The 27,084-nt window shown below is 36.7% G+C and overlaps 1 protein-coding gene across 11 annotated transcripts in view; it reads left to right on the forward strand.

Moving 5' to 3' along the window:
• The window catches only part of CEP128 (centrosomal protein 128), a 620,584-nt gene that overhangs the window by 83,615 nt on the left and 509,885 nt on the right, over positions 1 to 27,084 (forward strand). For all 11 annotated transcript variants that reach the window (XR_009864818.1, XM_062181526.1, XM_062181524.1 and 8 more), the window contains 3 exons: positions 20,206 to 20,292; positions 24,521 to 24,595; positions 26,161 to 26,293. Coding sequence is in view for 10 of the 11 variants with exons in the window: in XM_062181526.1 (XP_062037510.1) it covers positions 20,206 to 20,292; positions 24,521 to 24,595; positions 26,161 to 26,293 (295 nt within the window). In the remaining variant the exon portion in view is untranslated. The remainder of the gene's footprint in view (positions 1 to 20,205; positions 20,293 to 24,520; positions 24,596 to 26,160; positions 26,294 to 27,084) is intronic.

Below are 27,084 nucleotides of genomic sequence, written 5' to 3' on the forward strand. Positions count from 1 at the left end.
TACCATGCATCTTCTCAGACCATAGTGCAGTGAAACTTGAAATCAACAACCCAAGAATCTCTATACCATATGCGAACATATGGAGAATGGATAATATGATTCTGAATCAACAGCGGGTCATCAAAGAAATCAAAAGAGAAATCAAAAGATTTCTAGAAACAAATAAAAATGATAACGTATCAAAACCTGTGGAATACAGCAAAAGCAGTGCTAAGAGGAAAGCTTATAGTTATTGGTACCTATATAAAGAATCTGGAAAGGAACCAAATGAACTCTACATGCACCTCAAGGATTTAGAAAAACAGCAGCAAATCAAACCCAAACCCCAGCAGAAGGAAAGAAATACTAAAGATTAGAGAAGAAATAAACAGAATTGAAGCAAAAAGAAAAAAATACAAAAGATCAACAAAACCAAGAGCTGGTTCTTTGAAAAAATAAAATCGACACACCATTGGCCCAACTAACCAAAAAAAGTAGAGAGAAGACCCAAATCCGTAAAATCTAAGATAGTAATGGAAATGTAACAACAGACACAACAGAAATAAAAAATCATCAGAAACCACTACAAAAAGAAGTATGCTAACAAATTGGGGAACCTGGAAGAAATGTATAGATTCCTGGACACATACAACCTTCCTAAACTGAGCCATGAAGATACAGAAAATCTGAATAGATCCATAACCATGAAAGAAATTGAATCAGTAATAAACGCACTACCAAAATAGAAGAGCCCAGGACCGGATGGCTTCACTGCTGAATTCTACCAGACATTTAAAGAACAACTAACTCCAGTTCTTATCAAATTATTCAAAACAATTGAAAGGGAGGGAATCCTCCTAAATTCTTTCTATGAAGCCAATATTACCTTAATTCCTAAGCCTGGAAAAGACACAACAGAGAAAGAAAACTACAGACCTATCTCCCTGATGAACATAGATGCAAAAATAACAAAATTCTGGCAAACCGAATCCAACTGCACATCAGAAAGATCATTTACCCGGACCAAGTGGGATTTATCCCTGGTATGCAGGGATGGTTCAATATTCAAAAGTCAATCAATGTGATACATCACATTAACAAATTGAGAAACAAAAATCATATGATTATCTCAATAGATGCAGAGAAAGCATTTGACAAAATACAACACCCTTTCATGATGAAAACCCTAAGCAAATTGGGGTTAGAAGGGACATTCCTCAACACAATTAAGGCAATTTATGATAAACCAATGGCCAGCATCATATTGAGTGGGGAAAAGTTGGAAGCATTTCCATTGAAAACTGACACCAGACAGGGATGCCCACTCTCACCATTGCTATTCAAGATAGTACTAGAAGTGTTAGCCAGAGCCATCAGGCAAGAAAAAGAAATTAAAGGGATACAAACGGGAAAGGAGGAAGTTAAACTATTCTTATTTGCAGATGACATGATCCTATACATAGGGGATCCAATAAATTCCTGTAAGAGACTATTGGAACTCATAGAAGAGTTTAGAAAAGTAGCAGGATACAAAGTTAACGCTCAGAAATCAACAGCCTTTGTATACACAGACAATGCTGTGGCCAAGGAAGAATATCTAAGATCAATCCCATTCACAATAGCCACAAAAACAATCAAGTACCTGGGAATAAATTTAAGCAAGGATGTCAAAGACCTCTATGATGAAAATTATAAAACACTAAAGAAAGAAATAGAAGATGACACAAAAATTGGAAAAACCTGCCATGTTCATGGATTGGAAGAATCAATATCATCAAAATGTCCATTCTCCCAAAATCAATTTACAAGTTCAATGCAATACCAATCAAATTACCAAAGTCATTCTTCAAAGACCTAGAAAAAATGATGCTGAAATTTATATGGAGAAACAGGAGACCGCAAATAGCTAAAGCAATCCTTTACGATAAAAGCAAAGCCGGAGGCATCATAATTCCAAACTTCAAGACATACTACAGGGCAGTTATAATTAAAACAGCATAGTACTGGTACAAAAACAGATAGACCAATGGAACAGAATAGAAACACCAGAGATCAATCCAAACATCTATTAGCAACTCATATTCGACAAAGGACCTAAAACCAACCCCTGGAACAAGGATAGCCTCTTCAACAAATGGTGCTGGGAAAACTGGATGTCTACATGTCGAAGTATGAAGCAAGACCCCTACCTTACACCGTATACAAAAATCCACTCAACATGAATCAAAGAACTAGAGATGTGCCACGACACTATGAAACTAATTGAGAGCATAGGGGAAACCCTTCAAGACATTGGAACAGGCGAAGAATTCCTGGAGAAGACCCCAAAGGCATGGGTAATCAAAGATAAAATAAACAAATGGGATTACCTCAAATTGAAAAGTTTCTTTACAGCAAAAGAAACAGAAGGTGAAGAGGCAACCAACAGAATAGGAGACATTATTCCCAAACTACACAACTGATAAAGGATTAACAACTAGAATCTATAAAATGATCAAGAAACTCCACAGAAACAAAACAACCCCCAAAAAAAGATGGGCCAAGTACCTGAACAGACATTTTTCAAAAGAGGAAATCCAAATGACCAACAGACACATGAAAAAATGCTCAGGATCCCTAGCCATCAGGGAAATGCAGATCAAAACCACAATGAGGTTTCACCTCACCCCAGTCAGAATGGCTTACATACATAAATCAACAAACAACAGATGCTGGCAAGGATGTGGGGAAAAAGGCACACTACACTAATCCACTGTGGGTGGGAATGCAAACTGGTAAAGTCACTATGGAAGACAGTTTGGAGATACCTCAGAAATCTGAATATAACCCTACCACACTACCTAGCCATCCCACTCCTTGGAATTTACCCAAATGGAATTAAATAGGGGAAAAAAGCTGTTTGCTCCTCAATGTTTGTTGCAGCTCAATTCACAATAGCTAAGACATGGAATCAACCTAAATGCCCATCAATGGATTACTGGATAAAGAAATTATGGGATATGTACTCTATGGAACTCTATACAGCAGTAAAAAACAATGAAATATGGTCATTTGCAACAAAATGGAGGAATCTGGAAAATATGCTGAGTGAAATAAGCCTGTCCCAAAGGGACAAATATCATATGTTCTCCCTGATCGATGACAACTAAATGAGCATCTAAAAGGAAACCCATTGAAGTGAAATGGACACTATGAGAAACAATGACATGATCGGCCCTTGTCTTGACTGTTGAGGAGCAACTTACTATTTTATTCCTTTTAGTATTTTGTTGTTGTTGTTCTTGTTCTACTTAATACCACTGGTTGAACACAATTATTCTTAGGCATTTAAAATTAACAGAAAAGTGATCTCTGTTAAATATAAGAGTGGGAGTAAGAGAGGGAGGAGATATATAGGTCGGTACATGCTTACTCGGACTTACCTCCAATGGTAGAGCTAGAAATGTGCCAGGGGATTCCAATTCAGTCTTATCAAGGAGGCATGTACTAATGTCAGCGCACTTGTTAAAGTGATAAGTTTAAGTACATAGTTGATCAAAAAGATATGGTAAGTGCCAAAGAGATTTCACAAATAAGACCAGTGTCTGCAAATAATGAAGGATAGAATTAAAAGGGAGAGAATGATCCTGCAGGGGAAGCGGGACACACAGCAGACTCATAGAATGGCAAATGTCTTAAACAGCACTCCGGCCTCAGAATCAACCCTTGGGGCATTCGGATCTGGCTAAAAGGCCCATGAGAGTCTCACAGGCATGGAAAGCCAAGACACTGTGGCAAAAACAACCTAAATGAAAGACCTTGGTGAACAAGACCCCAGCAGAAAGAACAGGCCATCAAAGGAGGAGACACCTTTCTCTGAAGGGACGAAGGAACTTCTACTGTGATATGGCCTTGACCAAACAAGTTCAGAGTTGTTGAACTCAAGAGGCTTCCATAGCCTTGACAGCTCATGGCAAGAGCCTGACGTCATAAATAAGAGTGCCAATTATTAAATCAACAATGGTAGTCACTGGGTACATGCTCCCCACGTAGGATCTCTGTCCTTAATGTGTTTTACTATGAGAGTTAAAGATAACACTATTAGTTAAACAATATATCTTGTGCGGTTGTGTAGGTGCAGTCTGTTGAAATCTTTGCTTAGTATATACTAAGTTGATCTTCTGTATATAAAGATAATTGAAAATGAAACTCTAAGAGTGGGATGGGAGAGGGAGTGGTAGATGAGAGGGCTGCGGGAGGGAGTGAGGTTGGTGGGGGGAAGCCACAACAATGCAAAACTTGTACCTTGTAAATTCACATTTATTAAATAAAAAAAAAAAGGAAAAAAAAGGCCTATTTAGTGAAGTAATTACAGAAAACTTCCCCAGTTTAGAGAAATAAAGGGATGCCCAAGTACAGGAAGCATATAGAACTCCTTATAGACATAACCAGAAGAGATCTTCTCCATGTGACACATTGTAGTCAAACTTTCCACATTAAAACATAAAGATTTTAAAATGTACATGAGAGAAATGCCAAGTTACTTTCAGAAGATTACTCATAGCTGACTTCTCATCAGAAACCCTATAGAGTAGGAGAGAATGGCAAGATATAGTCCAAATATTAAGAGAAAAAAACTGTCAACCCAGAATATTGTATCCTGTGAAGTTCTCACTTAATGAAGGTGAAATAAGACCTTTCATAACAAACAGAAGTTGAAAGAATTTGTCACTAGTCATCCAGCATTACAAAAGATGCTTAAGGATGTGCTGCACATAGAAACATAGTCATCGCTAATAAGAATGTGAAGGCAAAAAAATCTCCCAGTAAAAGTACAAAGAAAATCCAAAGTAAACAACAGGAATGTTGGCAGAAAAATGATAGGGCCACATCATTACTTATCAATAGTCCGCTTGAATGTAAATAGCCTCAACTCTCCAGTTAAAAGACAGAGTGGCTGAATGGATTAAAAATCAAGACCCATGTATTAGCTGCCTATAGGTAACACATCTCATTAACGAACTCAACAACTCCTGGGAATTTACCCAAAGGAAATAAAATAAACAAATTAAAGAGTTATCTGTACCCCCATGTTAACTGCAGCTCAATTCACAATAGCTGGAATCAACCCAGATGTCTGTCAGCCAAAGATTGGATAAAGAAATCATGCTATATGTCAACACCATGGAACACTACATAGCGGTTAAAAAAAATGATATTCTGTCTTTTGCAACAAAATGATCTGTGGTAACTAATACTTAAAAGATAATATATAGAAGTGAAATTGACGCTTTGAGATGGGATGATATTGAAGAGCCCTTGTCTCAACAGTTGAGGAACAAATTTTTTTCATACTATTTGTTGAGCTCTGTACTCAGTGTAGGGTTAATCTTATGTGTATAAAGTTAACTGAAAATAAATATCTAAAAAATGAGAATGGGGATAGGAGGGAGAGGAGGAAGAAGGGTGGCAGTGAGGGCGGGCAGGAGGGTAGGGTGAGAAAAATCGCTATGTTCCTAAATTTGTATTTATGAAATGCATAAAGTTTGCATACCTTAAGTAAGTGGTTTATAGGTAAAAAAAGAAAGGTTGCTGCTTTTCAAATTGTATTACAAACTAAAAAACAGCAGGATTTCTGGTACTCTAGTGTCTAACAAAGTTAGAAAGATTTGAAATCAAGTTGCTCCAATAACTGAATTCTAAAAGTAAGATTCCTTTGAAATACTGGCTATGAATTTCTAAAAGAATGTTAATTGAGCTATATGAATGCCACTTTATAGAATTGATTCTTTTATGGGTCAGCAGCAAATGCTGACGACTTTTGTTTTTGGATATAACAAATAATGAATATAAAAGACTTTTAAAGAGACTTTGTAGGAGTAATCTTTTCCTCTGTGTTTTTCTAAATGTTTGAGTTGAATGTCTTGAGTTTTTCACAAAATTTGTTTGAAATGTTTCAAATTTAGTTGAAAGTCTGATACTTAATAGTTATTACATATTTTGACCACTAGTCGTCAGTATTGAACCATCAGTGGCAGCCTAGAAGGCTTTGTTTATTAAAGTTGCCAGACTTTGTTGAAATATACTTCTTTATAAAATATGTATTTTTAGCTCTGAGAGCTTCCTGGAAGCTTCCTTGGCACAAATGTTGCAGCTGAAAAAAAACCCAATTATTTAACTATTCTCAAATTTATGTTTGAAATTATATGCTTTCTACTGTTGAAAAATATAGTATATTGAGTACTACATATTAAGACATTTTCTATATTTAAAACTAAAACTATCATTTCTGTGCTTGCTTGTTACAGTTTTTATTTTTTAAACCTCTTCAGGGTTATGGTTCCTTCTCTATTTCCCTCCCTTAACTCAATCCATTTTTCTCTCCCTCCATCTCTCCTGTTGAAGAAACTTTACACACACACATGCATGCACACACACACACTCACGTATTATAATATGGAATCATATATATTTTATATACCTTTTCACTTTTCTTATTTGTATATAAGTATCCCAAAGATACTTTCTCTGAATTTTTATCTTCTAAAGACCTAAAACTCTTTTCTTTTAATTATCATTTTTTCATAATAACTACTATCTTTTCCACCCTGTTGCCGTTCCACCCCACTTATAATCATTTTCTATTCATGTTCTAATGCTATTTATTTATCCTTTGGTTAATCTTGTATCTATTTTATAATTTACTTGGTGGAATACCATTTTTATAGTTATTTTATGATGTATTGTAATTCTAGTTAATTTATATTTATATTAAGTACCCTGAATCCTTTTTATAAAAATAGTGATAGTATTGGTAATTATTTGTTACTCAAGAAATAAGAAAATAGTTTAGGTTACTTCTGTTATATCATTGTCTATAATGTTGCCCATTATTAGAACAATATTTAGAGCTATAACTTTGTCATCTAGGTATTTAAATTTAAAAAATATTTGAGAGAGAGTGCAAGAGAGAGAGGGAGAGAGAGTGAGGGAGAGCAAGCCAAATAGACAGAGAAAGAGCCTATAGACAGACAGAGCTCCCATCCACTGGCTCACTTTCTGAGAGAGTGCAATAACTGGGAGTGAGGTCTAGGAACTCGATTTATGTCTCTCTTGTGGGTGGCAGGAACCTGGTTACTTGAGGAATCACTGCTACCTCCCGTTGACTGCATTAGCAGGAAGCTGCGAGGTTGGAGCTGTGAGTTGAAGGACACTTGGAGTTGTAGCTGGAACTACAAGGCTGGAGCTACAAGGCCCTTTGACCTGGTTCTCACATTCTTCTTACTTTAATTTTCTATTGTTCTTCTTGTCAACTCTAGGCCAACTACACATAACTTCTTGTTATTCGATGGTCATGTCAGGAACCTCTTACTCCTAGATATTTCTTCTTTCTTATCCCAGAGCCAGAAATTTTTGACTCTTGAGCAGTTACATGGCTTGCACTCTTGTGTATTCTGGACTGTGCTTTCAGAAATCCCTTATTAATTGTCCTAGGTAAAAATACCTCTTCTTCATTCTTGATCCTCTTACACTGCCATCTTTTATTCTTCTTAACACTTGTCATTTAAGAGTCTCTCTGACCAGAATTCAGGCTTTAGGAAGGGAGTTGCTGTTCATTGCTCCACCACATAGCCCAGTGGCTGACACCGAGTAGGGTCCTGGTAAGTGTGTCGTGAATGAATGAATGAATGAATGAATGTTGCAAACAATCACAAGTGTATATAGCAAGGTATTCATTTGCCCAGTGTTGTCCTATACTACTGTATGCCAGATGCAATGCTGGGATTAGAGATTTTTTTAAAAAGATTTATTTTATTTATTTGAAAGACAGAGTTACAGAGAGAGGTAGAGACAGAGAGAGGTCTTCCATCTACTGGTTCACTCCCCAGATGGCTGCAACAGCCGGAGTTGTGCTGATCTGAAGCCTGGAGCCAGGAGCTTCTTCCGGGTCTCTCACATGGGTACAGGGGCCCAAGGACTTGGGCCATCTTCTACTGCTTTCCCATGCCATAGCAGAGAGCTAGATGGGAAGAGGAGCAGCCGGGACTATAACCGGCGCCCATATGGGATGCTGGCACTGCAGGCAGCAGCTTTACCAGCTATGCCACAGCACCGGCTTAGATTTAAATGTGCCTAAAGCATTGTATTGTCTTTTCAGTTCTCTGGAATTATTTGATGAAATAGATATTAACAGTCATTGTAATTCATTGTCATTCCCAAGTTGCATAGGCTCCAGTGGAGTCTCTAGGTGAAATAGTTACATTTTTACTGAGATTTTGCATTTTCAAAGCATTTTAGGAAATTCTTTTGTAATTGTTATCCTGTCCCATTGCTGATTGCTAAATGTTAAACATTTTACCAATCAATGACTGAAACACTTAAGTTCTGAGTTATTACAGTTTTGATTTACACTATTGCTTTTTGTCTTACCTTTTTATCCCATTGTAGTAATTTTCTTCTCCTTTTTTGTGTTTGTTACCTGTGGATTATTTTCTTCTTTGCAAAGATGAAGTAAACAGTATTCTCTTCAAGATTGTGAAAGTATCATTAATATCAACAAGTGGATAAAAGAGAGAGTGGATGGAAAAGAATGATTGCCTCTATGGGACTTATCTTTCCAGAGTGCTTATTTTTCATTTTTTCATTTATTTTTGACAGGCAGAGTGGACAGTGAGAGAGAGACAGAAAGGTCTTCCTTTTGCCATTGGTTCACCCTCCAATGGCCGCCGCGGTAGCGCGCTGCGGCCTGCGCACCGCGCTGATCTGATGGCAGGAGCCAGGGGCTTATCCTGGTCTCCCATGGGGTGCAGGACCCAAGCACTTGGGCCATCCTCCACTGCACTCCCTGGCCACAGCAGAGAGCTGGCCTGGAAGAGGGGCAACCGGGATAGGATCGGTGCCCCGACCGGGACTAGAACCCGGTGTGCCGGCGCCGCAAGGTGGAGGATTAGCCTAGTGAGCCGCGGCGCCGGCCTCCAGAGTGTTTTTGAACACTGTTTGGCACAGCTGGAAAGGTGCTGGTCAAGATATATCCTGTTTTGTAGTCTTCTTCCTTAATTTTTTTTCTTGATTTCCCTACTTGCCTCCCACTTCTCTTCTTTAACCTGTACTCTAGTTTCTTGGATTTTATTGCAGATGATGTTAAAATGCTTCTAATTTTTTTTTCAGAAAAAAAAAAAATCCTCTCTAGAAGAGAAGTTGGAAGACATTTTGAAGGATGTCTCTTTCAACTTTATACTTAATATGTGAATTTCTACTTATATAGCTAACTTCTTGGATGTTTAATTGATCATGGGAATAGTCTTCACAAGCCATATTATCTTTCTGATATTAGGAAATAGCTCTCTGGGTTAAAGAATATTCCATTTTAATAGTATGAGGGTATTTCAAAAAGTTGGTGAAAAAATGGAGTTCTTATAAGTATTATTTTGGTGCAAAAATTTGGAATTTTTTTTTTTTACAATGTGCATTTTCTATTAACTTTTTGAAGTATTTTTGTGTATTTCAGGGGCCTGGTATTTAATAATGATAAGTCAAAGTTGGAAGTTTAGAAATGTATTCTGCATCATACATGAAGTAGCACATCACTTTGTTAGTCTTTGGATTCCTTTGAAGGGTGCAGTTTTATGAGATGATGTATAGATGTAAGTTGTCCTGAAATTCTTATAATCTTATTTCTGTATAATTAACACTTATGTCATGTCTTCTGAGGCTTTTTATTTTATTAAGAAAATATTACAGCTTTTAATTAAATGCTGGCTGTACACTATGTGACCTTTATTTCAGCTGTATACTAACTTAAACTTTCTTATTATTGAAGTATTTTTGACAAATATGTTTTCTTCCAGTGTGTCTTCTTGGGTTTGATTAGCTTCTTTTAGTTTGCTTATCCAAATTAGAGTTAGTCCTCATCTGGTTTTTCTGTCTCCTTTTTTTCCCGCCATCACTATTCTTACTACATGTGATCTCCAGGTTCTTGAAAAGTCTTTTCTTGCTCTATTGTGTTCTCTCACTGCTTTATTTATCTTGTCTGTCCTTCAGGCATATGTGGGGGTGTTATAGAATGCATAAAATTTGTTTGGAGATAGTGTAGGTTTACATTATAAATAAATGCTCTTTTTTTAAGAAAATTATTTATTAATTCTCAAATCCCTGAAACAGCTAGGGCTGGGCCAGGCCGAAGCTGGGAGTCAAATAGGATCCGAGTTTCTCATTTGGGTATCAAGAACTGAATTACTTGAACCATCACGGCTCTCCCAGTGTCTTCGTTAACAGGAAGCTGTAATCAGGAGTTGGAGCTAAGTATCAAGCCCAGTGAGTTACTTTGAAGTGGCATGCAGGCATCCTAACCAGCATCTGATCTGCCTCATAATTAAATACTCTTAATGCTAGCGTACATTATGTTTAAGTTGGGCTTATATTTTATGGTCATCTAATGTATAACTTGACCTCCAAGTATTGTTTAATTGCATTTATTTTGCTAGGCATACTTATTTTTTCTTGGCAGTATTGTCATTACAAATTACATCAAGGCTAGCATGAATATATGTGAGTCCCTTTGTGTAGCCACATATGCAAATAGACATTTATTGCTGTTAATGCTATGATGATGATGAAAGATTTCTGCTCATCTTGTTGACTGAACAACTGCCCAACAATAGTCTGAGATTTTTTTGTGTGCTGGAGTTGTTTAATTTCTATGTTATGCTTTTCTTGAAGAGTGGAATGTTTCTATCTACATTTTCAGTGAATTTATGCTAGACCATCTGTTTATAAAGTCCTTTTCCATCATTATCAATTAATATTTATTGGACTACTACTGAGTGCATAGTAATATTGTGCAAACAAAGACCACTCAGCTACAGATAGATTTATTCATTGACTTAGTACTGTTTTATTTTTATTAGAATATAGGGGAAAAAAAACCCCACTCAACTGAAAGACATAAAATAACATCCTCTAACTCTGAACAATGAAAGATGTTGTGTATTTACAAGGCTTTCTGTTCAAAGACTTATAAAACTGGAGAAATTTTAAATTAAATTTCCATAATTATCTGTGATCCTCTGTTTGTCAACAATTCTAACTCAGTGGTCCTGCATTTAGAAAGTCAAATGAAGTATCATATTGCTCTGGATTTCTAATAAAAGTATGCAACTCATTTTTGAGAGGAAACTGCTTGGACAAAAACAGACCCTCCACTAAGAGCATTTGCTCTTTGATTTTGAAGGAAATCCTGGAAAGTACATTTATCACTCTCACATTTAACTTCACTTGTGAGAATTTTTATTAAGTAAAAAATTGCATAAAAGTGTAATGTGTTCCAGTAATGGCAGTGGCATTTAGGGGAATAATACCATTGTTACTTTTCAGTTAAAAAAGTTAAATGACTTGTATGTGTTTTCAGCATATCAAATTTTTATGTAGTAATTAAGGTTTTGTCTTGTATATTGACAAACTTAATAGCCTTTGAAAAATGAAATCCTGACACTAATCACAGGGGTTTTACTTTTGAGTTATTTTACAGTCATGGTAGCAATTTTTGCTGATTCATCTAGGGTATCTGGCCTAGTTAGTCTTCCATGTGGTCTTTGGCTAACGTTTAGTGTAACGATTATGGCCATGGAACAGAGCAAAGGAAATTGGCTGTCGCGATGATTGAACTCATGACCTTGTTTGGCTTCATTGGCACCAAGTGCCCTAAATATTCACAGACTCCATAAATACAGACATAATGGAACCAAAAGGTTTGCTCATTCATGGGGAAAATAGGTCAGTAATAAGTGTCTTTCTATCGTACTTCAGTAATTCCTCTAGGAGCTCTTTTGGATTCCTGAAATAATAAACATGTTATCATAAGATGAGGCAGGAAAAAAGGAAAAGAAAAGAAAAGAACATTTAGGCTGTTCACAAAGAAAAACTTTGCAAACTTGAAATGTCTTTAAAGAACATTATTAAGGGATTTAATTACTACAAAAATAATACTGATACATCCTACAGAACTACAAAATACTGAATATTACCATACTCTTTGAAAAACAGGAATGGATGCATCTTGTGACTGGACTCATTAAATGCTTTCCACTTCCATCTGGAAAACATACTTAGTTCAACTGGCAGCAAGTTTTTAAAATTTCTCTCTTACTTTGATATCCCAAAAGCTCATATGGTGTCAAAATAGTATTAATATTGGATTCCTTTTAGAATTGTATCATGTGGTTCTATTTCACTTACTAAAGTATTTTTTCTTTTGTTTGTTGTTTAAATTGTAGCTGTTGGTATAGAATTTTTTTCCTTGGTCATGGCTGAAAAATAAATTTCCTTGAACAATTTAAGTAAAACCTACCTATTTGTTTTTGTGTTAGATATTGGTCTAGGGTTTTAGAATATGAATGCATTGTTTTCTGCCTTGAAAAGAAACTTAAGTTTTGGTTTTTGTTTTTGTTGGCACAGATAATCCCCAATTGGATGAACTTAAAGGCTAAAACTTTCCATGACTGTAGCTGGTTCTCATGGGGGAAGAATTCCTAACTTTATTTAGGAAAAAACAGAATTTATAAATTCACAGAACTTGGTAAACATAAAATCTGTTAGTTTAAATGAGTATTACTAATTCTAAGTAATAAAATCCTGCTATATTATGCACACATACTCCTTTCTGAAATATACTAATTCTGCTGATTTTAGAACTGTGGGTATGTTTTTAAAGACACTTTTTGGAGATATTTCCATTGAAATAAAATTGCTGTTATAGTGTTTATACATACTAAACCTTAACAAAAATTTTGCTTGAGCTGAAATATAACATACGTACATAAAGGTATTTAAATTTAATACACAAAAATATAAACAACTTACAATTTTGATTTGATTTGTGATCTAATTTGAGCTAGAGTCTTAGTATATTCTTTGAGGCTTGAAATATTGAGTTTTATTTTATACCTACAGGAAGATATGATTATGAAAATATAGTTAGAATTATTAGTTTTTAAATTTTCAGTGATATAACTTCTTTATTTTTTATTGTTATTGGGCAGAAAGTTCTGACTTGATCATTTGTACCTTGAGGTATGATGATACTGACCCACTATTTGATAAGAGTATGGACTTGTTTTTCTGTGGTCTTGTTGGTTTACTAGTGAATCATGTACGTGTCCTTGTCCTTGTGACCAAAGGCATACAATTGTAGCACTGCTGAGTGATTATGATCTGTCGGGATAGTTTATGTTCATAATTTTTCTCTGGAAATTTCAGTGGCCTGTGTGGGAGTTTACATGTGATCTTTATTTTATTCTAGTGCCATCATTCTTAACCAAGTTTGCTGGCCCATTTAAAGCAAACAAAAGGCCTTTAATTCTCTATTTGTTCTACATCTTTGAGTGTATTATCTGTTAGAGCCTCTTGATAAACAACCCTATTATCAAATTGTAATACTTTTTTTATGGTTAGATGAAATGTCTATAAACATTTTCCTTTGTCCCCTTCCCCTACTCTGAAAGGAAAGGTTGCAGTTTTGGATATTATGTAGAATCATGAGAGTTCAGAATCATCTAACTCAAGAACTGCAGTAAGATATTCAATAAGTTAGTCTTTTTTAATTGAAATAGGCACATGAAAAGAAGAAAAATTGTTATTAAAGATTTAAATGGGCACCCAGGGACCCTATAGTAAGGCTCACTGGTGTTGCTGTGATGTTAAAAGTGTAAAAAACAATCTGAATTCTGGAGCAGGGTACATGATAGCTTTAAAATTAAACTACCGCTAAAAAAAAAAAAAAAAAAAAAAAAAAAGAAGCTTTAAAGGGCAAAATAACATAGTAATAGAAGTTCATTGGCATGTAATTTTTTTTCTTCCTTTTATTTGGTCAGTTTTAATGTAATTCTGAGTTGCTTGTTCCTAAGTCAAGTGGGAAAGAAACGCAGTGCAGGCATACATCCTTAAAAATGGCAGTAAATGGGTTAAAGTGTATAATAAAGGAATGGCTTATAGTTTTGATTTGGTTCAGTTGTACTATATTTTTTTTGGCTATTATCTGTCTCTTCAGAAGTTTAAAGTGTGTTTAGTGTATATTTACTAGAGTTGGATTTTCCTTCTTTGTCTTTCATAATGTAGAAAAATTGGTTAAGTATTCTCAGCTGGGATATTACATCTGTGATTACTTGTTTACTGACTTGTGGTGCATAGAATGTAGAGATAGTGTTGAAACTTAATGGCATATTTGCATGATATGGTGGAAGTGGAGTGATTTGTTTTGGGTTACTCCTTAAATATTTCACTTTTGCTCCTCTACTGAAAAATAATAGAGTTTAGGTTTTCATTAACTGTATTTTCTATGAATTGCATATCTTTAGAGTAATAGAGACATTAAAAGAGGAGTATTAAATAAATTTTGAAGCAGCAAGTAGAACTAAAACAGAAAATATCATTTGGAAAGGCAATATTATATATAACTGGTAAGATGTTGAAGGTGATAAGTGAGGAAGAAAGGGGGTAATGTAACATTATTTTAGCAAATTCCTTGTGTCCAAGAGAATTAGAGGTTTTTTATTCAATCAGCCTATATTTGAAATGTTGAATTTTTAAAAACATACAGTTGACTTTCGGAAGAATTGTATTTTTATCAACTATAATTCCATGTACTAGACAACACAATTTGACAAAGTTCATCTTACTTATATTCCTTTAACATCAAATAAAATTATTTATATTAATTGTGAGAGTTGAAGATTGGAATAATCTTCCATTGAGTATGAGGATAATTATTTCCTATATTATCCTTTAAAGGGAATGGGTCCTGGTAACGGATGAGTTTTTATAGGGTTGGAGGAGTAGTTGGGATGTTAGGTGTGGTCATGAGTTGAGGTCTTGAAAACTGAGAACTGACATAGAGGCAAATTGCTCTGCGGAAGTCAAGGGGGATTTACAAGCTTGTGGAGAAGCTCCTCCAGAAACTGCAAAATGAATCAGCAGCCAATTTTGCGGGAACAGGATGAAGGAGAATTTCTGGTTGGTGGAGTGATGTAGAAGAATGAAGAGAGCAAGCAAGTTAATGGAGCTTTGATGAGTATACTCTAACTATGTCATGTAATTCTGGATCACTCATTAATATTTTTGCTATGAGCAGATTATTTTGGGATGAACATAAAGAGGCTAACATTCTACTTAATATAAGCATCATCCTGTGAATAAACTTAGTAGAAATATGACTTGCATTAGACTGTAAGGTCTGATGGAAATTTTTTTTGGTCAAAAAAATAAAGTAGCTGCTATAATGAACTATGGGTCTGACTCTGAGCTAAAATTGGTAGGTGAAACTTTAATTATAGCCGGCGCCGTGGCTTAACAGGCTAATCCTCCGCCTTGCGGCGCCGGCACACTGGGTTCTAGTCCCGGTCGGGGCACCGGATTCTATCCCGGTTGCCCCTCTTCCAGGCCAGCTCTCTGCTATGGCCCGGGAAGGCAGTGGAGGATGGCCCAAGTGCTTTGGCCCTGCACGCGTATGGGAGAGCAGGAGAAGCACCTGGCTCCTGGCTTCTGATCAGCGAGATGCGCCGGCCGCAGTGGCCATTGGAGGGTGAACCAATGGCAAAAAGGAAGACCTTTCTCTCTGTCTCTCTCTCTCACTATCCACTCCTCCTGTCAAAAAAAAAAAAAAAAAAAAAAAAAAAGCTTTAATTATAATCAGATAGTCTCAACATATCTCCCAAAATGTTTGTAAATCACTTTGGTGGTTTTAATGTATTTCACCACATTATTTGATACTGTCTTTCTGGAAGATGGAGCTTAATTCTTCTCCCATTGAGGGTGGGGTAGGCTTAGTGACTTTCTTCTAATAGATAAGAGTATGGGAAGGGAGAAAATGAAGCATTAAGGTTAGGAGCACCAGTTGTGAATTACGTTGACATCCTGTACACTAGAATGTGAAGCAATGAGAAGGACGTTTTACCTCTGTGCTGCTGTTCTAAATTTATAAGCTTTGTCTGATCTCACAAGACACCAAATAAACCCAATCCAAGAGACATCCTATGAAGTACCTGACTAGTATTCTTGAAAAAATGCTGAGATTATAAAAGACAAAGCCTGAGAAACTTTAACATATAGGAGACCAAGGAAGCAAGACAGCTAAATGCAATGTAGTATCCTGGGACTGGATCTTGGGGAAAAAAATGGATGTTAGTAGAAAACTAATGATATTTGAGTGAAATCTATAGCTTAATTGTTTAATAAAATGTTAGTGTTTTAGTTTTGGTCAGTGTACCACAGTTCTATAAGGCATTACTTTTAGGGAAAGCTGAGTTAAAGTTTTGTGGGAACTCTGAGCCATCTTTTGTGAGCTTTAATTATTTTAAAGTAAAAGGATTTGAAACCCATTCATGAGATTGTTTTTTAAAGAAAAGACAAAATGGTAAGTTCTTCAGAAGGAAAAGGTTATTATATCTTTTACTTTAACACAAAAATATTTATTTAAAAGACATTCATTTGAAAGTGTGACAGAAAAGGAGAGAGGGAGATTGTCTATATGCTGTTTTTTTTTTTTTTTAAATTTATTTATTCACTTGAAAGTAATAGTTACAGAGAGGCAGAGGCAGAGAGAGAGAGAGGTCTTCTATCCTATGCAGGTGCAGGGTCCCAAGGACTTGGACCATCTTCTACTGCTTTCCCATGCCGTATCAGAGAGCTGGATTGGAAATGGAGCAGCTGGGACTTGAACCGCAGCCCATATGGGGTGCTGGCACTGCAGGCAGCAGCTTTGCCCGCTATTCCACAGCACTGGCCTCATATTTGCTGGTTTACTCTCCAAATGGCCACAACAGGCAGAACTGGGCCAGATTGAAGCCAGGAGCCTTGAATTTCTTTCAGATCTCCCATATGTGTTCAGGGGCCTAATAAGCACTTCTGCTGCTTTCCCAAGTGCATTAGCAGGGAGATGAATCAAAAGTGGAGCAGCTGGGACTTGAACCTGTGCCCATATGGGATGCCAGGGTTGCAGGTGACAGCTTTACCTGCTATACCAAAAAGCTGTCTCCTCAAATATTTATTTTTCATTGTCACTACTCCCTGATAATAGTTTTCCAAGAAAGAAAACTTAATGCTTGAAAAAATATGGCAATGAAAAAAAGATGGAAGAAATCTGGAAAGCCAGTTAGTATATAAAGTACATAGTTGGCCAGTGGCAAAGTGAAGTTTTTAGATTATAAGGACATATTATCTGTATATTCAGTAGCATATGTTTACCACTGAACTTACGTGAGATCTTTGGCTTCTTGAGACTTATGGCGTACCAACATGAGAACTTTTGTGTTTTTCTTTGGATATGTAAACCTCTTGATAAATGAAGATTATTTTGATTCAAATAAAATGTTGAATGATTATTTTGAATGTCTATGTAAGTAAAAATAAGTAAAATATATACAAAGTAAGTAAACACTTGGAATTGTTAACATCTTATTCTTCAATGTAAAATGTTTTAAAATTTAATTTTTTAAAATATTGAGAAAAGAGCAGAAATAGATTAATTTTAGTTGTTGGAAAATTATTTTCACTGGAGAATTTTTAGGGTTTAAACTTCGAAATAGTCAAACTCGGAGTCTTAGCATAAGATTAAATGAAGTTGAACAGCTTAGAGATGATGGCGCCTCCTTCCCTTTTATCAGTAAGCAGAGGCCATAGGAGGAAACAATCTGGAACATGAAGAGATAAAATTAATCACATCACAGTGACCACTGCTTCTTGGCAGTTATGGTTGATGGTTGCACAGTCTTCCAATTTACACTTTGAACTCTGCTTTGGAAGGGAGTGGATCTTGCATTTGGAAAAGCCTTTTTTTGGATTAGTTTACTCCTCAGCCTCAAATGCCCTTACCTAACTTCGGTTGAGTCTTTACTGCATACTCCTTTGGAAAGGCTTCTTCCTAGGAGTTTGAATCCAGAAGTGGAGATTGATAATTGTTTGCTGAAACTGGTCAACTATCTGAAGAAATCTTTCTCCCAATAACACCTCTATGGAAAATCGCAGGCTGGTTTTACTCTAATGAAAAAGTCTTGAAAAGAAAGATAAATGATTGAAGTTAGTTCCTAATAAACAAAGTTGATCTAGGTTGGGATGATCATGTTGTAGATTCAGAAGTTCAAAACTTAATAGAATGAATTGATTACATAATGTTGTAGCAACTTATTTGTATATGATTTTTCTATTTCCCTTCCTCCCTGCCTCTAATAAACACACATACATGCACACACTGGGTCACTGCCTGGTGAAGGATCCAGGAAGCCTGGAGGGAATAAACATGTGAGCAGTAATTTTGAGGTTTCTAGAATGATTTTGTTAACAAAAAATTATAAACATATTCCACCAGCCAAATTAAATATCAATTATGCAAAGAGAATTAAACAGTATTATAAATCTCATTTGCCCTAAAATAAAGAACATACCAAATATCGAAGTCATTTGATAATCACTTGAAAGGCATTATGTTTTTTAACACTTTGTCAATGTCAGTAACACAGTAATAATAATAGTTGTCTTTTACTTACATTTGTTATGTCCGAGGTATTGTCCTATGAACTTTAAAAGTGTCAAACTATTTAGTCTTTACCGTTATCCTCTATGCTTTTCATACTGCTTCAACATGGAAAACCCATGCTTCCTGGTTGTTGAGAGGCAAGCAACTTGAATCCATATGCTGTCTCTGTTGCTAACTAGTTATCCAACTCTTGTGTCCCCCAGTCTTCCTTTTAATAAAAACACATGGAGTTATCATGAAGGTCAAATGTATGCATTTTATACATAAATAATGCCTGGATAGAATAAACAATATAAAATAAAAATTGTACTCAGAACTAGTTTTCATTTTGATGATGATTATTCATCTTTTCATTCAATCACTGTTTTCCTGATGAGATTAACAACAATGCCAAAGAATGGAGGCCATATGCATTTTATTTACTCATGTATTATTAGTTTCTAGCATAGTGTTTGACACATGATAAATGAATTCAGGAGATATTTGGAATATTTAAGTTAATGAAATTGATTATGATTGAGTATGCTTGCATCAAAGCAGTTTTTTAAACATATTTTGCTGTTTGCCTAAAAATCGTTTTTCTATTGATCTTGTTGGAAAAAACTTCTGGCAGTTTGTATTTTCTCAATTTGGCCTTTTCACATACACTTTGGTAAGTCTAATTGCTAAAACTGTCAAAAAGATTTTAAACACGTGGAATGCCTTTTAGATGTTATGAAATATTGCTCCAAGTATAATTTTCCCCAAGTATAATTTTGTTTTAACATAGGTACAAACCAAAACAAACACTTTGGTGGTTAACTTTTGAAATTTCTATTTCCTTAATTTCTTTTTTTCCCCTTATTAAAGAGAGGAAACTGTAGAAAAGAATGCTTTCTTTTCTGTATGTGACATGTCATTTGGAGAGCCAGTTACAATTTGTGATAAATTGTCTTATATGTAATGATGGTGCAGGAATTATATTTTTATCTTGTATATAGTAGTTTTCAGAATTTGAAAAACTAGAGCAGTAGTTTTGGTATTATGTTTAAATAGTTGAGTAGATCATATAATTTTTTTTTTTTTTGACAGGCAGAGTTAGACAGAGAGAGAGAGACAGAGAGAAAGGTCTTCCCTTTTCCATTGGTTCACCCCCCAGATGGCTGCTAGGGCCGGTGCGCTGCGCTGATCCAAAGCCAGGAGCCAGGTGCTTCTCCTGGTCTCCCATGCGGGTGCAGGCGCCCAAGTACTTGGGCCATCCTCCACTGCCCTCCTGGGCCACAGCAGAGAGCTGGACTGGAAGAGGAGCAACTGGGACAGAATCTGGCACCCCACCCGGGACTAGAACCTGGGTGCCAGTGCCGCAGGCAGAGGATTAGCCAAGTGAGCTGCGGCGCTGGCCACGGATCATATAATTCTTAAACACTATTATCTTAGCAGGCAGTGAACTTTCTGCTGAGAAAGTTGTTAGTCATCTAGGCTCATCAAATATATAACAAGATTCCTAAAATAGGAAAAAAATGAAACTAAGTGGAAATTGATTTGTAAGATCAGGAAGCTCCTTGTATTTGCTTCCAACTGAAATGTTCTTAGGGTTGTAGTGAATAAGCAGGTTTTAATTCATATGTTGATTTTGTGTAACTTATAACAATATTCTCTTTTGTCTTATATTAAATCCTTATTATAATTTCCAGTTTTATATATATTTTGGAATAATATCTGTTTTTCCACCTATTTCATTGTAGGCCCTGAAGAAACAAGAAGTTAAAGCAGATGAGAATGAGGGTGTAATCAAAAATAAGCTAAGACAAACTGAAAATGAGAAGAGTCAAGTAAGATTTTGAAAATTTTCTGTCTAAGGATATGGTAGTTTCTGGCAAGTGATGTTTGTTGAGTGCCTTGCAAACTGTCCCTGAGATTGCTCATATACCATGAAGTCTTTGTGTTTTGATGTGGAGACACTTGGTTGGATGACTTTGATCTTTGGTACTCTCCTTGGTCTTAAAAACATGCATCCCAGGGGCCGGCACTGTGGCATAGTGCGTAAAGCCGCCGCCTGCAGTGCCAGCATCCCATATGGGTACTGGTTTGAGTTCTGTCTGCTCCACTTCCAATCCAGAGCTCTCTGCTGTGGCCTGGGAAAGCAATGGAAGATGGCTCAAGTCCTTGGGCTCCTACACGCATGTGGGAGACCTGGAAGAAGCTCCTGGCTGCTGGCTTTGGATCGGCACAGCTCCGGCTGTTGTGACCACTTCGGGAGTGAACCAGCAGATGGAAGACCTGTCTTTCTGCTTCTCCTCTCTCTGTGTAACTTTCAAATAAATAAATAAATCTTTAAAAAAAATACATCCTAATACTGATCACTTTTTAAAAAATTTTTATTTATTTAAAAGGTAGAGATAGAGATACAGAGAGAGAGAATAATAATGAGAGAGAGAGAAAGAGAAAGAGAATGAGAATCGTCTATCTGCTGGTTCTGTCCCTCAATGGCCATAACAGCTGGAACTGGGCTGGTCTGAAGCCAGGAGCCAGGAACCTCTTCCAGGTCTCCCACATAGGCACAAGGTCCCAAGTACTTGGGCCATCTTCTGGCACATTAGCCGGGAGCTGGGTTGGAAGTGGAGCAGCAGGACTTGAACCAACGCCCACACGGGATGCCGGCACTGCAGGTAGAAGCTTTGTCTATGCCACAGCACTGGCCCCTCTTTATTATTATTATTATTATTATTTTTTAAGATTTATTTATTTATTTGAAAGAGTTACCTAGAGAGAGGAAGAGACAGAGAGATCTTCCATCTGTTGGTTCACTCCCCAAATGGCTGCAGTGGCTAGCTTGGGGCCAGGAGTCAGGAGCTTCTTTCAGATCTCCTGGATGAGTGTAGGAACCCAAGTACTTGGGCCATCTTCCACTGCTTTCCCAAGCACATTAGCAGGGAGCTGGATGGGAAGAACAGCCAGGACTTGAACCTGTGCCCATTTGGGATGCCAGTGTTGCAGATGGGGGCATAACCTGTGCCACAGTGCTGGCCCTACAGGTTACTTTCTACCTTGTCATCTGTAGGCTGCTTCCATTTTTCTTTTTTTAAGGATTTGTTTTATTTACTTGAAACAGTTACAGAGAGAGGTAGAGACAGAGAGAGAGAGGTCTTCCATCTGCTGGTTCACTCCCCAGATGGCCACCACAACGGCCGGAGCTGTGCTGATCCGAAGGAGCCAGGAGTTTCTTCCCAGTCTCCCACAAGGGTACTGGGGCCCAAGCAGTTGGACCATCTTGTACTGCTTTCCCAGGCCATAGCAGAGAGCTGGATTGGAAGAGGAGCAGCCGGGACTAGAACTGGCACCCATATGGGATGCCGGCGCTTCAGGGCAGGTCCTCAACCTGCTGCACCACAGTGCCGGCCCTGGCTGCTTTGATTTTTCAAGACAAATTAAACTTAAGCTTTCCTTGCTGGTGAACATTTAAACAACTATACTTTGTTTCATGGTTCAGAAAGAGCTGTTGTTTGAAAGCTGGATTAATTGGATATATTAATTTCGATTATAGAAGAAAGAAATGAACAATCTTGTTACAAAAACATTTTTTGTTCTCAGCAAATATTAAAGACCTTTGAAGCATCATATTCCCACACTGGGCCTAGCACTTTAGAGTTAAAAATAATTCAGAGACCAAACAATCCCCCCCGGTTTACAAATGAGTAGATTTAAGGATGAGTCCAAGAGTCCAAGTAACTTCTGATGGAGTAAAAGTTTGCTCCTGTTTGTTACCTCATACTGCTTTTTTTTTTTTTTTTTGACAGAGTTAGACAGTGAGAGAGAGAGAGACAGAGAAAGGTCTCCCTTTTTCCATTGATTCACCCCCGAAGTGGCCGCTATGGCCGGTGCGTTGCGGCCGGCTTGCTGCGCCTGGCGTGAGCTGGACTGGAAGAGGAGCAACTGGGATAGAATCCAGCGCCCCGTCCGGGACTAGAACCCAGGGTGCTGGCCGGCACCGCAGGCAGGAGGATTAGCCTAGTGAGCCGCAGCACCGGCTGCTTTTTTTTTTTAGCCTGCCACTGCCTCCTTTGGTTCACCGTCCTGTGTGAAGTGAAATAATGCTTTCATGCTACCTTCATGATAAGCAAATTATGTCAGCTCATCAAATTTGCCCTGGGGAAATTTAATCTGCTAATGTTACACAAGGTTTATGAACAGTTTGGGGCATTGTACCATTTTGACTGAAGTATGATTTCATCCCTCTATTTCTTTACAGAAATGAGAGAACAGGTTGAACAATGTTTTATGTGGATTTTCTGATACCATGTTCATTTTTCTTTAATGTGACATTGATTTTGAAAACTGTATAATTTTAAAAATAATTGTATAACCCCATTAAAAATTTATTTTCAATAATTACAGATAAGTTGGATGTTGTTAAAGAAAACAGAGAGAGGTCTCAGATACTCTATGCCCAATTTCCTTTAGTGGTATCATTGTATGTAATTGCAACTCATTATCAAACCAGGATACTGACAGTGGTACTTTCCACAGAGTTTATGTAGATTTCATCAGGTTGTGTGCACTTACTTGAGTGTTGTGTGTGTGTTGTTCAGTCCATTTTTATCTGGTGTAGATTAATCACCAGCAGCACTACCCATACATAAAACTATCCTGTTACCACAAACCTCTGTCATGCTCCTTGATAGGCATACCTAGCACATGTACAGAATTTATAGAACTGATAAATAGCTATTTAAATTGAAATGAAAATTTAGGATAACTATAAATCTAAACACATAAACATGATAATACAGAATTTCATTTTATAAAACAGTTTCCATTGTAAAATGCTAACAACTCTAGCATACATAAGCTATGTATTTTTTTTTTTTGACAGGCAGAGTTAGTGAGAGAGAAAGAGAGAAAGGTCTTCCTTCTGTTGGTTCACCCCCCAGATGGCTGCTATGGCCGGCGCGCTGCGCCGATCTGGAGCCAAGAGACAGGTACTTCTTCCTGGTCTTCCATGTGGGTGCAGGCGCCCAAGCACTTGAACCATCCTCCACTGCCTTCCCAGGCTACAGCAGAGAGCTGGACTGGAAGAGGAGCAACCGGGATAGAATCCGATGCCCTGACTGGGACTAGAACCCTGGGTGCCGGCACCGCAGGTGGAGGATTAGCCTAGTGAGCCACGGCGCTGGCCTACCTATGCGTTTTTAACTAACATAGGTTCTCATTACATTTTTCAACTTGAAATAAACCAGCATAGTCAGACTTTGTAGGGAATTTAGCCATTTAACTGTCCACATTATCCATGGATGCTTATCTGTTGGAAATATTAATAGTGAAAACTTAAATATATTACTTGGAATTTAGAACTTGAACAATTTTAGAGTAAATTTTGAATATTTGGAATATAAGAAACCATGTTAGATGAAATATACTTTTAGTTATTAAGTTCCTGCTGCTTTAATTCTAATTTCATTCATTTGACACCACATGTTATAATTTTAAAGAACAAAGTACTTTACAATTGAGAATAAAATGACTTACAATTGGAAGGGATCTGAGACTTAGATAAAATTCTTAATTTAGAGATGAGAGAATGGAGGCCTAGGGAAAAAAGATTTAAGCAGCATCACAGTTGAAATGGAACTGACTAGATCTGAGACATCCAGGGTACTTGGTCTAGTTCACTTATGTTATGTAATCCATATTATTTTGATTAAAGTTTTGATATATGCTTATACAACTTCAAAAAGTCCATGGAAATTGTGTTTGATAATATATTTGGGGTTTCCCTATATGGCCTGAATGATAGGTGCTCAGTGATTCTCAAGATAAAGCATTCCATCCTCACCATCAAATTAAGTCTATATACCAAAAATGAACTTATTTTAAAACTTCCATTTTCCACAGACTCTTTGAAGTACCCTCCATATCTGTTTATACATTTATCCTTTCATATTAGCTGTAAATATCTTCTGACAACTTTGCTACTTTTTCTCCTCTTAGATTGTGCCATAGTAATTTAGTTATTTTTCTGTCTCATTTGAAATATTTCTTTATCCTTTGTTGAAACCCTAGCTGGAACAGGAATTGGAGCTATCTCGAAGGTTACTGAATCAGTCAGAAGGCAACAGAGAAACACTTCTGCATCAGGTAAGTCTATGCAAGCCATGATAATCTGCTTTTACATTAAGTCAGGACTGAGTCTCCTTCTCTATTAACTGTCTTTGTGAAAGAGAAAAAGAAAGTAGGTCTAGGAAAATCTTTTCCTAAGGATTGTATGTTAGCATACCTAAGCATAAGATGAAATCCTTTCAGGAAGACTGAGAAAAAGCCAGTACAAAACAGTAGCAGAAGTTCCCACTGTGACAGTGTATCTTGCTGATTGCTGCTCCAACTTACTACTTATCTCTCTTAGCATGAGCACTGTAAATGTAAGACTGTTTGCATAAGATAACATTTTCTCAGGTGCTTAATTTTATTCAAGGAGTCCTTGGAGAATATAGGTGGAAGTAAAACACATAAAATAGACCTTTGCATTTTCAGGTTACTTTGAGTATATTTTTATCTTTTATTCATATTTTCATGATACTACCTGGCCCTTTTTAATCAAAGATAAGGTTTAAATTTTAAAAATAATATTTTTCGGTCCTTTAGTCTATAATGAGACTTTGGTGCTTTTGATATTTAAAGTTTGCTTTAAATAGCCATCTTATATATACCTATTGGATAGGGGCAGATGAGTTTCTAACTGCCTCACTAATAACTGTATTTAATATAAATCACACATTGTACCTTGCTCTGTTTTGAGGTGTGTATATATAACTTTGCTACTTAATGTACTAGGTAGGCACACATATCAGGCTTCATAGACATTTAGAAGTATTACATTTTGACAGTTGGTGTTGAAAATACACTGTAGCACCTGTTTTATAAAACCTTCCAGAATGTTTCTTGACTTTGTTCTGCAGCCAGTGGTCACATAGCATTAATGTTTGCAAAGTTGATACTTTTGTTGTTAGGAAGTTTATATTTGTATTAGTTACCAATCTGATTATTTCTAGAACTCTGATTTGTAATCTATAATTTCAGTTTTTGAAGCAAGAGATTTTGTTTAGATTGTCGTCATGACTTTAGCCGATTTTTTTTGGCCACTGCTCACTTGTTTAGTGGTATTATGTGTTATGCAGTTTACAGATATCAAGATGAATAAAATAGTTCCTGACTTCAAGAGTTTATAGTTTATGCAAAGGTATTTATTGGTTATTTATTTTGAGCACTTTTTTGGTATAATGATATGATGAGTCATAATATTTTCACTTAACAACCAATGGATCAGATTTCCATCAAAGAAAAGACATGAAAAATAGACATAAAAACATAATACTTCATTGGAGGTGGTTTGTGTTAATAGTACTATAGTAGACTGAGTCAAGATAAGGAATTTTAAGAAATATAGTCAATTTATTTGTCCCAGTGGATATAGAGAAGGAAAACACATTTTTTGAGGAAGAACTGAAACAATGAAGAATAGAGCGAGAGACTGTTTCACCATTCTTGGTATATAGCAAGGAGATTAACTTAGCTATAACCTGTGTTTACAGTAACCTGTTAGAAGTAAAATTTATACCCAGGGAAGTAACAGTTTTTGAGCTGAATTATTTTCTTCCTGTTTTTGAAAACTGATAAAAGTTTAATTTTTGACTAAATGTATTTAGGTACAAGAACTGCGAACACAACTAACAAAAGCAGAAGGTGATCGAAAGGGTCTACAACTTCAAGCATCTCCAATTACCAGGCAACAGTCAAACCATCAGGATGAACAAGGGGATGACTGGAAGTTTAGAAGAGGTAGAATTCTCACTTATAAATATGTAGATTTCTCATTCTCAGAGTTGTGTTCCTTGTGTTAATGCTTATATCATCTTATTTCTTGATGCACTACAGGGTTTCCCAACAGGTTGATCTCAATTTAGCATCCAGTTTTAAGGCTGTGTGTGCTTGATTTCAAAACTCATTTTAGTTGTTAGACTTCTTTATCTCTTAGGACTTTATTTTTAAGAAAGCACCTGCAAAGGTAGTAGTGGAAATTTTTCCCGTTTCCCATGTCTTCCAGTTGAGTGTGCTTGTTTGTACTTGTCCATGTATTTAACAGGGGCCAGCGCTGTGGCGTAGCAGGTAAAGCCGCTGCCTGCAGTGCTGGCATCCCATATGGGTGCCAGTTTAAGTCCAAGCTATACATCTTCAGATCCAGCTCTCTGCAATGGCCTGGGAAAGCAGTGGAAGATGGCACAAATGCTTGAGCCCCTGAACCTGCACGAGAGACCCAGAGGTTTCGGATCAGTGCTGCTCTGATCATTGCAGCCATTTGGGAAGTGAACCAGTGGATGGAAGTCTCTCTCTCTCTCTCTCTCTCTCTCTCTCTCTCTGCCTCTGCCTCTGCCTCTGCCTCTGCCTCTATGTGACTCTGCCTTTCAAATAAATAAAACAAAAATTTTAAACATAGTTCCATTTTTCATTTTGTTTTGTCCTAGTTTTCTTTCTTTCTTTTTTTTTTTTTTTTCTTTAAGGATTTCATTTATTTATTTGAGAGATAGAGTTATGGTCAGAGAGAGGGAGAGACAGAGAGAAAGGTCCTTCCT

Source organism: Lepus europaeus, chromosome 22 (assembly GCF_033115175.1).
Source record: "Lepus europaeus isolate LE1 chromosome 22, mLepTim1.pri, whole genome shotgun sequence".
In the NCBI taxonomy this organism is placed as follows: domain Eukaryota; kingdom Metazoa; phylum Chordata; class Mammalia; order Lagomorpha; family Leporidae; genus Lepus; species Lepus europaeus.